This window comes from Littorina saxatilis, linkage group LG4 (assembly GCF_037325665.1).
Source record: "Littorina saxatilis isolate snail1 linkage group LG4, US_GU_Lsax_2.0, whole genome shotgun sequence".
Lineage (NCBI taxonomy): Eukaryota > Metazoa > Mollusca > Gastropoda > Littorinimorpha > Littorinidae > Littorina > Littorina saxatilis.
In genome coordinates this window covers 60,041,097-60,054,184 of record NC_090248.1, presented here as the reverse complement: position 1 = coordinate 60,054,184, position 13,088 = coordinate 60,041,097, and the positions used below count along the sequence as shown (strand labels likewise).

The 13,088-nt window shown below is 41.0% G+C and overlaps 2 protein-coding genes across 3 annotated transcripts in view; one reads left to right on the top strand and one right to left on the bottom strand.

The window, feature by feature from the left end:
• LOC138965249 (ER degradation-enhancing alpha-mannosidase-like protein 1) overlaps positions 1-7,209 on the bottom strand; it is a 29,034-nt gene extending 21,825 nt beyond the window's left edge. Inside the window, exons 1-5 of one of the 2 annotated variants that reach the window (XM_070337375.1) lie at positions 6,893-7,209; positions 3,264-3,336; positions 2,051-2,154; positions 1,553-1,724; positions 501-684 (exon numbers count right to left, since the gene is read on the bottom strand). In XM_070337375.1, the coding sequence (XP_070193476.1) occupies positions 501-684; positions 1,553-1,724; positions 2,051-2,154; positions 3,264-3,336; positions 6,893-7,149 (790 nt within the window). In that variant the 5' untranslated portion in view covers positions 7,150-7,209. The remainder of the gene's footprint in view (positions 1-500; positions 685-1,552; positions 1,725-2,050; positions 2,155-3,263; positions 3,337-6,892) is intronic. The other variant, XM_070337376.1, reaches the window with a different exon arrangement.
• A 433-nt stretch (positions 7,210-7,642) lies between these two features.
• LOC138965248 (zinc finger MYND domain-containing protein 10-like) overlaps positions 7,643-13,088 on the top strand; it is a 17,093-nt gene continuing 11,647 nt past the window's right edge. The window contains exons 1-4 of the mRNA XM_070337374.1: positions 7,643-7,833; positions 8,196-8,304; positions 10,274-10,387; positions 11,911-12,044. Of these exons, the coding sequence (XP_070193475.1) occupies positions 7,739-7,833; positions 8,196-8,304; positions 10,274-10,387; positions 11,911-12,044 (452 nt within the window). The 5' untranslated portion in view covers positions 7,643-7,738. The remainder of the gene's footprint in view (positions 7,834-8,195; positions 8,305-10,273; positions 10,388-11,910; positions 12,045-13,088) is intronic.

Below are 13,088 nucleotides of genomic sequence, written 5' to 3'. Positions count from 1 at the left end.
AGCCGGAAGAGTAACACCCATGCATATGGTTATAACTGTACTTTATATTCCTGCAATTCACCTGTGCCACTGCCAAACTGCATTTTACAACCTTACAAACCTTGCATAAGTTTGAATGAAAATCACTTTTAAAAAGAGCTGACAAAAGTGAACTAGCTCACAGCCTATACTTGCTGAAAATAATTACTTCCCTGACATTTTTAAAACCTAATATCTAAGAAGAGTCAAGTCACTAATGTACTTTCTTCCAAAATCGCAGTTGGCACAACTATGACACAGCTGTGGCGATATTTGCAATAATGCAAAACCATGAATACTCCATAAGCCTTTTTTATTACTTCACATATAAAGCGACATAAAAATCACGTCCAATGCAAAAGCTGTTTCACGCACACACAAAAAGCCACACAAAAAACATTTCTATTTTATCAGCATCTGTTACACGCACACACAAAAATCCACATAAAAACACATGTGTAATTCTTGGCACTGTAACTCACCCAACAGCCCCGTAACGTTAGACCGATACTTCCACAGTCCCGCCACAGCTTGGTGAGCATAAAAGTCATACACGGGATCAGCCAACAATCGCGAGAGAACACCAAACTCCAGCAGCAAAGTCCCCGCTCCAGCCGTGCATGTGTGGTTGATGCACTCAGGGTGCACTCCTGTTGACAGATTCACCTGGTAAAAGTAGGAAGAAAAGATATAGCCACACAAGCACACACACCCATACCACACAATTTGGAACAAAATTAACATGAGCAAAATCAACGATAAATCTTTTATGCGACAGATAGCAATTGCAATTGAATTTTTCATTAACAGTCATGCAGTTGTCTTATCTTTTGTCCTTTACAAAACTACAGTGCCTACTCATACAAAAACAAGGCTAGCCTCTTTAGGAAAAATCTTCCAAAGAAAATGAAATAGTCAAGAGCAACACCCACGTGTTGAAATTCACGCAGCTTGCTTACTTGAGAATCAAAACATCAGAGTGGAACTCCCCAATTAGAAACACCTGAGGAAGTCAGGTCTTAAAAAGGAGCGAGTCTTAAAATGAAGGTACATTGACAGATCTATTTCGTTAAGAAAATCAACGTCTTAAAAAGGGGGAAGTCTTAAATAGTGTGAAAGGTCACTGTACACCAATGCTTCATCTTCTTCCTCGTTCATGGGCTGAAACTCCCCCGTTCACATATGTTTTTGCACGAGTGGAGTTGTACCTTTATGACCATTTTTACCCCGCCATACGCTGTTTTCGGGGGAAAAATGCTGGGTATTTGTGTGTTTCTATAACCCACCGAACTCATGGATTACAGGATCTTTTCAATGCGCACTTGGTCTTGTGCTTGCATGTACACACGAAGGGGGATAAGGCACCAGCAGGTCTGCACATAAATTGACCTGGGAGATTGGAAAAATCTCCACCCTTAACCCCCTAGGCAGCCGGGATTTGAACTCACGAACTTCCGATTAGGAGGCCGATGTCTTATCCACTGTGCCACTGCGCCCGTCACTGTACACCAATGCAACCATGTGAAACTCTCACCCTAGGAAACGGGATGCCAGTGGCGGTGTTCTCAAAAGCCGGCAGCAGCCTGGTGGCGAGGTCGTGGGCCATTTCCAGCAGCTCATCATCGTAGTCTGGTGGCGCCATGTCGCCGAACGGCTGTTGTGGATCGGTGATGATCAGATGGGCAGAGAGCAGAGAACCCAGCACTCTGTGTGAGGACAGAAAGAGGTGATGCTATAATACATTAATTTTCAATGCTAAATAACTTGAGTGACCATACAATCTGGCACTCATTTCCAATCAAAGCATCACTCAGATTTTCTTCCATGCTTCCCCAGTCAAAATAAAGAGACAAAACCAGTAAAAAATGACATCCCACCCTACCCCACCTGACCACCCCTGAAGATTTAGACACCTAAAAGCAATCTTACTATGTTATCCCCATAACATTTAACATACCAAACCGACGTTTGATCTGCTTAAGATGATGGGATGGACGACATGCACGGAAAGTGGAAAAGAACACACACATACCTGATTGTAGCCTCAAAGACCTGAACAACGCTACCAGTGTCAAAGCTGACATTGTCTATGACAAGCTGAACCGCTTTTTGAAATTCACTGGCATTGCCCATCACCTGTCAGCACAAGCAACAAGAACATTGACAATGACACTTCACAGTTTTAAAAGTTTAACATAAACAGAGAACACTACAAATAAAATATTATTGAAACTTCACATTTTAAAAGAATCTAAGAACAGAATAATACACCGGAAGAACAATTATCCAAACATAAAGCCTGAATGCTTGAGCTACTTCTGAACTTCACAAACAAACTGATCTTCAAATACAGTACGTGTAACACAATGCTTTCTGACCATTTATTTTTAAATCTTATTTTTTTTATATTTCTTTGTTTTTGGCTCACGTAAGTGTAGCCTATGCGATGATAAACTTTGTCTGTCTGTGCGTGCGTGCGTGCGTGCGTGTGTGTGTGTGTGTGTGATAGAAACTTTAACATTTCCGAGTCTATGGATAAAGCTCGCATAAGAAGATTACGTCTCGGTCAAAAGTGTTAGACGTGTGTGATAGAAACTATTTGAAGACGTCACATTATGACGTAAGAGGGTTAGACGTCACGCAAAGGAATTACTGAAAGTCTCGGTCATTGTTATTGTGAGCGGGCCGAGACTAGTTGGCAGATCCAGGGTCTCGCTTTCTTGCACAATTTCACCTATGCTTACTGTGTGTGTGTGTGTGTGTGTGTGTGTGTATGTGTGACGGAGTGATTGAGTTTGTGTTACTGTTTGTCGATTTCTTACGTGAGCCTTGAAGACTTCGCCTCTTGTTTTTGTATGGAATGAAGGTGGCTTAACTTTGTTTGGGCTTTAGTTCCTTTCTTACATGATGTAATCTTTATGCATGTTCCACATTCAGATTATTTAAGTTCTGAGTGTTACAAATATTGAAACCAAATTGAATACTGTACTGATGTTTACACACACCAACTAAAAGTTTCTAAAAACAATTAATAAAAGAAAAATCCCATTTGTAATGAAGTATTCAAACAGACAAAGAAACAAATTATAACAGTTCTGCATGAGTCACTGGAGTCAATGAGTGTATGACCATCAGTACCAATTAATCTATTAATTCCGTCGCGATATAACCTTGAATGGTTGAAAACGACGTTAAACACCAAATAAAGAAAGAAAGAAAATCTATTAATTAATGCTGATACTCACAGCCAGTGTGTCCAGTGCTTCCACCAGAGTCAAAGAGTAACCCCCCAGTACATCATTAATGTTGATATTGGACCTGCAATGAAACAAGGACACAATCTACAACATGGCACACATATACCCGTGTGACTTGGAATAATAGGCCGTGTAAAGTAGGATATGCGCCGAAATGGCTGCGATCTGCTGGCCGATGTGAATGCGTGATGTATTGTGTAAAAAAAATCCATCTCACATGGCATAAATAAATCCCTGCGCCTTGAATATTTGCGCGATATAAATTGCAAAAAAAATAAAAATAAAAAAAAATAAATCCCTGCGCTTAGAACTGTACCCACGGAATACGCGCGATATAAGCCTCATATTGATTAAAAAAAACAAGAAAGGTAGGTAATGTTGGAACGTTTGGTATTGACAAAACAATACATTCACAGATATTTCAACCCAACGGTCTTTTAAGTGAACAGACAAACAAATATTCACACAAAACTTATCTTGATAGTTATATCAGTTTATGTCCACTCGTCAGGAAGCCGAGCCAATAAATCAACACCACTCTTTCGTTCAAGTACGCTTTCTGGCCCTCACAGAAATTAACGGGTCACTCTATTACAATTTACACCATCAACTCAAGCCAAATCTTATACATAGTGATTGCAATACATTTTTAAGGAAGAAACTGATCACACAATATAAGCGCTAAAGAGGTACAGTCGAACTCGTTTATAAGAACATCGCAGGGGCAAGCATTTTTGTGTCCTTGTAAGCGAGGGTCACTGTAAGGGAAAACTCGGTTATAAGGTCATTTGTGGAAGTGTGTGTTCTTATAACCGAGGAAAAGGTGTCTCAGCTCAATACATTTGTATTCTACAGTATAATTTTAGAGGCTGTATATCGGCATCTGATGGTGTCAGAGTGTGTGTGTGTGTGTGTGTGTGTGTGTGTGTGTGTGTGTGTGTGTGTTTGTGTCACGTGTGTGTGTGTGTGTTTCTGCAGCGATTTCTTGCTTGTTTTTGTAGAGCTGTTGGATGCATTCAGAGATATTTGGTTTTCAGAAAACTCTCTTGTCTGTCAGGATATCTCATGCCGAATTGCGGCCCCATCCCGCACCAGGGTCGAGAAAAAAAATCACGGCAGATTGACTGCTTACGACCTGACCCCGTCTTTTGTCTGTACATGTACATGTACATGTATCACTGCTCAAAATGCATAGAAAATCTAGACTTTTTCTTGAAGAAAAAGGCCCATGATTTCGTCTTTCTTTATGTATGAATACGGTTTCCCAGGGAGGTAGCATGGGCAAGAATGGAAAAATGGCAGCTTGCCTTAATCCTTTGACCTGGGTCTGTGTTTTGCGTGAACGTTGGCTCGTTGAATGACACACACACATACACACACACACACACACACACACACACACAAAAAAGTGGGGGAGATAACATTGAGACACAACAAGATTGACCCAAATTCCGTGCTGTGCGACAAAACGTGAGTACACAACTCCAAAACATTCATTTCCAATGCACAAAAATGACATCAAAATTAAAAACCCAAACGGAAACGAAAAAGCCCACTTCCTGAAAATGATAACTTCTACTTTCGGTTCTTATATCAGAGGGAAGGTCCTGTGGGAGCAGCAAGTGGTGTTCCTATAAGCGAAGGTTCTTACAACACCCTTCCTGGAAATGATGATTTCTACTTTCGGTTCTTATATCTGAGGGAAAGACGTGTGGGGAGCAAACAAATGTTGTTCCTAAAAGGTAGGTTTCTTATAAAAGAGGTTCTTATATATGAGAGGTTTTCTAAGTAATCACAAAGAACAACTTTGGCAGGGACAAGCATTATGGTGTCCTTATAGGAGAATTTCTACTAAGCGAGGTCCTTATAAACGGGTTCGACTGTAATAATACTTTATTTTGACTGCCAGAAATCTAGTTTGTTTACATTTTAAACACTTATATTTTGTACTATTGCAATCACAACTCGATAAGTTGTTATCTAGTTTCATTTTTAAAAGAGCATGTGCTTATCATGGTTTCGTTGTTTTCTTTGTTGCAGTCAGTTGTCATTCGTACAAGACTGAATAAATTCTTGAAAAACACAGAAGTGTTATTGTCATTTAAATTATGACAACTGACTCTTTAGCGCTTATATTGTCGGAGCGACCGTTTATACATGGTCAAGACAGACAGTATGGCCGATAGGTCAAGGGAGGCTATTCCTGCCTCACGCGTCTATATACCGAAACGCGGCAATACGGCGCGTTGCATCATACAATATCAATATAAGGCACAAAAAAAAAATAGGTCTGTTTACGGTAACCCGACCGACCCTAGTTTTTAGGCCCGACACTAATCTTTTTTTTGGATCGTCTGAAAAAAAAAACAACGCATCCAAAATAGACAGAAGGGAGGTAAGCTCAAAGTACTGTTTATAGTTATGTTGGGCAAAAACAGGGATTGATGAGAAGAAATGAACTGTGAAACATCATAGAGAGGGGAAAACAAAACAAAACAAAAAAAGCCGACCTACCGACCCTATTTTTTCACCCTATGTTACCGTAAACAGACCTATTTTTTTTGTTGGGCCTAATGATCACTATCAGTAGACAGTACAGTGGAACCCCCTTTGTGTCATCAGACTTTTTGTTCATAACATCTGTAAAAAAATGAACCCCCATTTTAAGACCCTCTCCTTTTTAAGACCTGATTTTTCTTACTTGAGGGGGGTTCCACTGCACGTAGTATATGGCCGTCCCCCAATTTTGCTTTTTGTATTTTTCATGTGAAATACGTGTACCACATTTCTGGTTAACACAATTCCTGACAGATATAATATAGGCTCTCTTCCTCTCTGAGACATGAGAATCAAACCACCAGTTCTCTAATACAGAAACAAAACAATACTCACACCATAATGGAACTTGGATTTGGAAGTAATGTGATCATGTTGAAATTCATGCAGTCAATGTGACAGTGAATATTCACATGGGGCTAAATGTTAGTAGATTGGCATGTTCACTCATTCTTTCAGTATGTGGCGACACTTTCAGGGCTAATTTACCCCCCGCGGGTTAGGGGGAAGAATTTACCCGATGATCCCCACCCAGCATGTCGTAAGAGGCGACTAACGGATTCTGTTTCTCTTTTTACCCTTGTTAAGTGTTTCTTGTATAGAATATAGTCAATTTTTGTGAAGATTTTAGTCAAGCAGTATGTAAGAAATGTTAAGTCCTTTGTACTGGAAACTTGCATTCTCCCAGTAAGGTAATACATTGTACTACGTTGCAAGCCCCTGGAGCAAATTTTTGATTAGTGCTTTTGTGAACAAGAAACAATTATTGACAAGTGGCTCTATCCCATCTCCCCCCTTTCCCCGTCGCGATATAACCTTCGTGGTTGAAAACGACGTTAAACCACAGGCGTGGTTAAACACCAAATAAAGAAAGGGCTAATTCTGGTGAGAGCCCAAAAGGCCCATGCACAAACAACACAGACTGACAGAGGCTATCTAGATTCTTTATCAACAAAACAAAAGGAGAATGGGGTTGGCAATAGCAGGGAGTGGTAGAGTGGTGTGTGTGTTGCTTGATGGGGAGAATGTCAGAGTAAATTGACCAAAAGGAATTTCCTTACGGATTTTCGCGATCTGGTCCACGCCCTGTACAGTGGATGGGGTCCAACTCATCAAGGGGAAAGGCATACTTCATGTAGTTTTCGTAGCCAAAATAGAACATTTTCTTCGCCTCTTCCAGCATCTCCAACCTCTCTCTCTCACTGAAATGGCCATACTTGTTCAGGTAAGGATCGTCGTCTCCTCTCAGCCAGTGCAGCCTGCTATCATATAGAGGAAAGCACAAAATAATGAGACATACGAGTTGTTCTTGTCTCATGACAGCTTTCCATGTCAACTTTCCGTTCTTCTGACCTTCTCACACCCTGGCGGAAGCTAATCCGCATAAACACATACAAACTTAGTGCAAATTAAAATGATATCAATCGTAAATTAAACTGCTCATAGCAACTGCCTCTCGTACTATGATCACAAGAGTGTTCTGCGACAGCAAATTCATACTAAAGAGAGGATATGTGCTGTGAAATGTTCAAGAAAAAGTCCATATTTATCCGCGTACAAAAACCAATCAAAAGTTTTGACGCGTCCACAAGTCATTCGTCTGCTACAATACACACTCGATATGAGCGAGCAGTTTGAGACTCCTTGTCTCTCTTGTAAGCCACTAGTTATGAATTTCTATAAAATACAGTTATTCAGCTATTTAAAAAGAATGTTCAAGTAATTCAAACGAAAGATCTGGCATCATTCTAAGTGTAGCAGAATAGTTATCATGTCGGAAGAAGGGAAAGAACCATGGCAAAAGCCGGAAGTGATTAACCGGAAGTTTACAATATGGCGGACAAGTGTGTGCGTGCCTGACTACCGGTTCAAGATCAAAGTTGATTGCGTGCGTGTTGGACTAAAATATGGAAACCCCCGGAGATGTGCTTTTATCTGGAGAAGCAGAGTTATATGTTGAACATCTTGAGCTCTTTGACGTGAAAGACATTGGTTCATCAAGGTGATGAGTTTGAATTGTCTGAAATAATAGTGGATGATAATCTGCCAGTTCTGGAAATGTCTAGTGGAAAAGAAACCATATATAGATGTATTCAATACCTTCGTATGAAGAAGAGAATGCAAGAACATATTATGAATAATGTCTGGGTTTTATAAGGATAATTCTACAATTCTTTCTGATGAAAATTTAGTTTTCCATGATAAGTTGTGTTTATCTAAGATTAAGAATATGATTTATGACAAAAACAAAAATTGCCCTGTCAGTTATCGCTCTGAACTGTCAACATGACTGAGTGTCAGTTTGTGTGTACATTAACACGTACAGCATCACTTTAAAGTTGATCTATTCATTTCTTTGTTAAGATGGACACAGCAACATGAGCGCATCGAGAAGCTGAACATTCAAGCAGTGGTCAGCGCAACTGCTCAAAGTGACGAATTCATCAAGGAGTTCTTCATCAACCATGACAAGGTAAACACAAATCTGGGAAAATAGAAAAGGCTATTGTAGCTCAGTCAAGAATAGTGTGTTACTTTAAGGTCATGGGTGTTACTCTTCCGGCTTTTGCCGGATTTCCGGTTTTTGAAAAAATCTGAAGCCGGAAATTCCGGTTTTCCGGGTTTTCAAAAAAAAAAAAAAAAAAAGCTTCGTTTCGCTAAGTTGAAATAACGAGCAGCGGTTCCGATCCGACTTTTGACACCGGTTCGCGTGCTTTCTCGGTTCGCTCCCTTGGATTTGCCGCCATCTTGCTTATTATGATTTGGTTTCGTCGGTGTCAAGAAACTTTCTTTCAAACTTGAGCATTTTGGACCCCTGCCTTTCAGGTTTTTTGATTTTTCCCAGTAACACCCATGTAAGGTTGCAGGCAGAAAATTAGTACTGTGTATCAGGGATGTTGCTACAAATGCATACCTAGAGGACAAATGTCCTAGCTCTTCAGCATCAATAGGACATTTGATCGCTTTCAGAAATTTCAATAGGATGTCAGAATTTTAATTGTTCATTTTCAAGAATGACGCTCGCCGTGTTCCACCCTGTTTTTGACCCAAATGTAGCACAGGATGCCGTTGAATAGCCAAACATGTTCAGCTTTTGTTGAACTTTGGCAGGCTTTATTTGTACTTTTCGGTGGCATAACTCAGCGCGCTTCGTCAATATGTATCGAACTGAAAGCAAAAGCAGACGCAAGACTTAGTCAGTTGGAGTTGTCTCCCATCCTCCTTACTTTAATGTGCTGCAGACGGGTGTCTCCCAAACGCAAGATCCGCACTGCATAACTTTAGTGCACCTGTACGCGAGAGTGCTTGGTCGCTTTTTGAAAATATGTATCTTGAAAGGAACACTATCGAATATCGCACTGTCCGAAGGAATTGAGTTATTATCGGACAATGCCAGCGCTCAGTTGAAAACGATAGGACATCTGACCGCCATGCGGCTATGTGAATCGGACATTTGAGCCTCTTAATCGGTCTATGTCCGATGCCTAACGACATCCCTGTGTATATACTAAATTGAGAAGGTTGTAATCTGAAGAACTAGAGGTAATTGACTTTTTCAAAGAAGTGACATTCAGAAATGTTTGATGCTAGCTAGGAAACAACTCTTGCTTTCAATCCATTTGTGCAGATCTGTATCTTTCTTTATTTGTTTGGTGTTTAACGTCGTTTTCAACCACGAAGGTTATATCGCGACGGACAGATCTGTATGAACTGCTGCACACTGATAAGTCTAGCTACAGCATGGTCACTGTAAGCTAGCAGAAATATATATGTCCGCAGGCCTTTTCATTTCTGTAAGGTTTTTATCAGCATGACTACATACCAACACCACTAAGGCCAAAACAAAAAAAATTGTCTGTTTCTGGTCACCCGACCGACCCTAAATTTCAGTGCCAACCCTAAACTTTTTTTTTCCAAACTCAAAATTTTTTTTTTTTTTTTTTGGTGGTAAAGGACAGGGTGAGAAAATGAACAACAAAAACGTGTGAAAACGAAAGTCCGCTGACGATTTGTAAATGTGTTGAGTGTCTTGTCTCTATGTATAGTGAATCCAGTCTCTTTGCGCGATTTTTAAAGTTAGTTTTATTGGTCTACATTTGGGGAAAAAAAAAATGGAAAAAATAAATAAATAATCCCTACCTACCGACCCTATTTTTTGTAGCCATGTTACCAGAAACAGACAATTTTTTTTTTTGGCCTAAGATCAGGCAAACTGAACAAGGACAGCGTACGTTTACTTGGGGAAAGGTGGGCAAAAGTCATTGTTGAGTGGGCCTAGTTTGTTTTTCTTTCATCTGAATGACTTTAGTGAAAGAAACATCTCTATCAACATTGCCCATGCCCGATTTTCAAGAGTACTGGGTGGCTAGTTCTCGATCTGTGCAATAATATAATTATGTTTAGACTTGCAACCGTTTTCTGTGGTTCTTGTCATTCACTAGATTCGCTTTCTCATCCACGACCTGCTTACTACAGAAGTATGGAAGGAAAAAATATTCTCACAAATTATGGAGGCTGATTACAATCCAAAGACAACATTTCCTTTATACATGGTGGTAAGTAAACCTGAGCGAGAGAGAGAGAGAGAGAGAGAGAGAGAGAGAGAGAGAGAGAGAGAGAGAGAGAGAGAGAGAGAGAGAGAGAGAGAGAGAGAGAGAGAGAGAGAGAGAGAGAGAGAGAGAGAGAGAGTTTTTTTTGTGTGAATAGTGCATAATTCTTAAAAGTGACTTTTAAATTGTGAAGTCTTGAGCCATGACTAATGCCATGTTTGCAGTGTCAGAGATTCAGAGCTTATTTATTATCACTGAATGGAAAATGTTGTGACTTAACTTGAGTGTGTATAAACTATAATCAGTGAGCTTATATGGATACTTAGCAACATTTTAAGTAGCAAAGAAAACTTCTACATTTTACAGATCAGATAAGTACACCTCAGATATTCCCAGTACTTGTCTCTTTCAAAATGTGTTCCCCTTTAATATGACATAGTGTGTGTGTGTGTTTTCCTGTCTAATATATTGGTGTAACTGTTAGTGTGTGTGCTCTAGGGGCCCGGATAGCTCGTGTTAGCGCACACTGAACTTGTGATCCTAGGGTCACAGGTTCGAATCCAGGCCGGGACGGACACGGGTCATCTTAATGTAACCGAGTGCCGAAACACTACGATCACCTCGGGAAGCGAAGTGCAATCAAACAGGATTGAAAATGTTAGGGCTAATTTCTTAGCCCTATAAAAACTGTTATGCAAACCCGAAGGTTTCCATGAACATACAGACAATTGGAAACCACCAGACCCCATCACAAACAGAACTCTACAATCCACAGGTGTTGACTTTAAAGGCCAACAACTCGGGTGCAGAGTCCACTGTGAAAGGAGCGGTAGCCTCCCCTGTCACATTAACGTGCAGACTCAGAGATGGTATTCAGGTCCCACCCCTGTGTCACCACAGTGGCACATAAAAGACCACTGTCATTCTGCCATTAGTGCAGGTGGCTGGTTACACCTAAACACACATATTGTATAGGTATCTCATCTAAAGTCGGGGTAACACTCGGGAACATGCCCCTGATGGTTTTACCGTGAAGATGATTAATGTTGTTTTACGCCCTCACAGTGAAACCATTAGGGGCATGTTCCCGGGTGTTAGCCCGACTTTAGATGAGAAACACAAGTATATATTGCGAGTTTAGATGTCATCAGCCACTCTCTTTTTTGGCATAATGACCAAGGTCTTTGAAGTGTCACTGTGGTGACATAGGGGTGGGGCATGGATACCGTCTCTGAGTCTGCATATAATGTAACATTGACTCCGTCCCATCACAAAGTCCAATAATCTACCACCTGAGCTACCGAGCCCCTTCACTGTGAGGGCATAATACAACCTGTGTGTCACAGTGTGTGTGTGTGTGTGTGTGTGTGTGTGTGCGCGTGTGTGCGCGTGTGCGTGTGTTTCATGGCTGTACATATTAGTGTATATATCAGTGTAATTGTAACTGTAATTAAGTGTGTGTGTGTTTTTTTCATGGCTGTATATGAGTGTAATTAATTGTTAGTGTGTGTGTGTGTGTGTGTGTTCAGCTGTACCACGAGGCGACGGCGGTGAACTTGCTGGAGACCATCATGTACCACAGAGACTCATGCGAGTCGGCCGATGACGCCATCAATGACCTGGTGGACTACTGCTACCGCAAGCTGTGTCAGCTTGTCTCCAGGTAAGAGATATTTGCAGTATACCACCCACCATGATTCAAAAGAGGGGTACATTTCCAGTATACCTCAAATGTACAACATTTTGTTGGCAGTATACTTTTGGTACATTTGAGGTACAATTTTAGGCAAGTGGTACAAAGTCAGTATGTTTTCAGCTCATTTTTGGTATACCAATGTTGTACTGATTTCTGTAGGCCTGAGGTGCACGAAGCGGAAATCGGCACGGTTGGCCTGGTGGTAAGGCGTCCGCCCCGTGATCGGGAGGTCGTGGGTTCGAACCCCGGCCGGGTCATATCTAAGACTTTAAAATTGGCAATCTAGTGGCTGCTCCGCCTGGCGTCTGGCATTATGGGGTTAGTGCTAGGACTGGTTGGTCTGGTGTCAGAATAATGTGACTGGGTGAGACATGAAGCCTGTGCTGCGACTTCTGTCTTGTGTGTGGCGCACGTTATATATGTCAAAGCAGCACCGCCCTGATATGGCCCTTCGTGGTCGGCTGGGCGTTAAGCAAACAAACAAACAAACGAAGCGGAACTGGGTGCCACCCACTCGAATATTACCTAGCCGCGGGGTATGGTTCTTTGAAATCACAACAAATTTCAATTTCAACCAATCAGACCCCACAACTGGCACCCACCCAGTTGGGCGGCACTCAGTTTCCCTTCATGCACCTCAACCCAGAAACCCGTTGGCTGATGAGGAAAGCAGAAGTTACCCTGTCTGGTTAAATTGTGCGATTCAAACTTAACCCAATAATATATAATGGTGATAGTGCTTACCTAATTTCTTTCAATTATTTTGATGAATTGGCAAATGTTTGGAAATAACTCTGTATGGTTTGTATATTAGGCACAAAAAAAAAATTGTCTGTTTCTGGTCACCCGACCGACCCTACATTTCGGCGCCGACCCTAAACTTTTTTTTTCCAAACTCAAAAAATTTTCCCATTTGTCCGAGCTCAAGATGTAAGATGTCTCAAGTCTTCTTTTCTGTTTCATCATGGAAATATCAGACCAGGTAAACAAAGAAAAACATGTCATACTCTT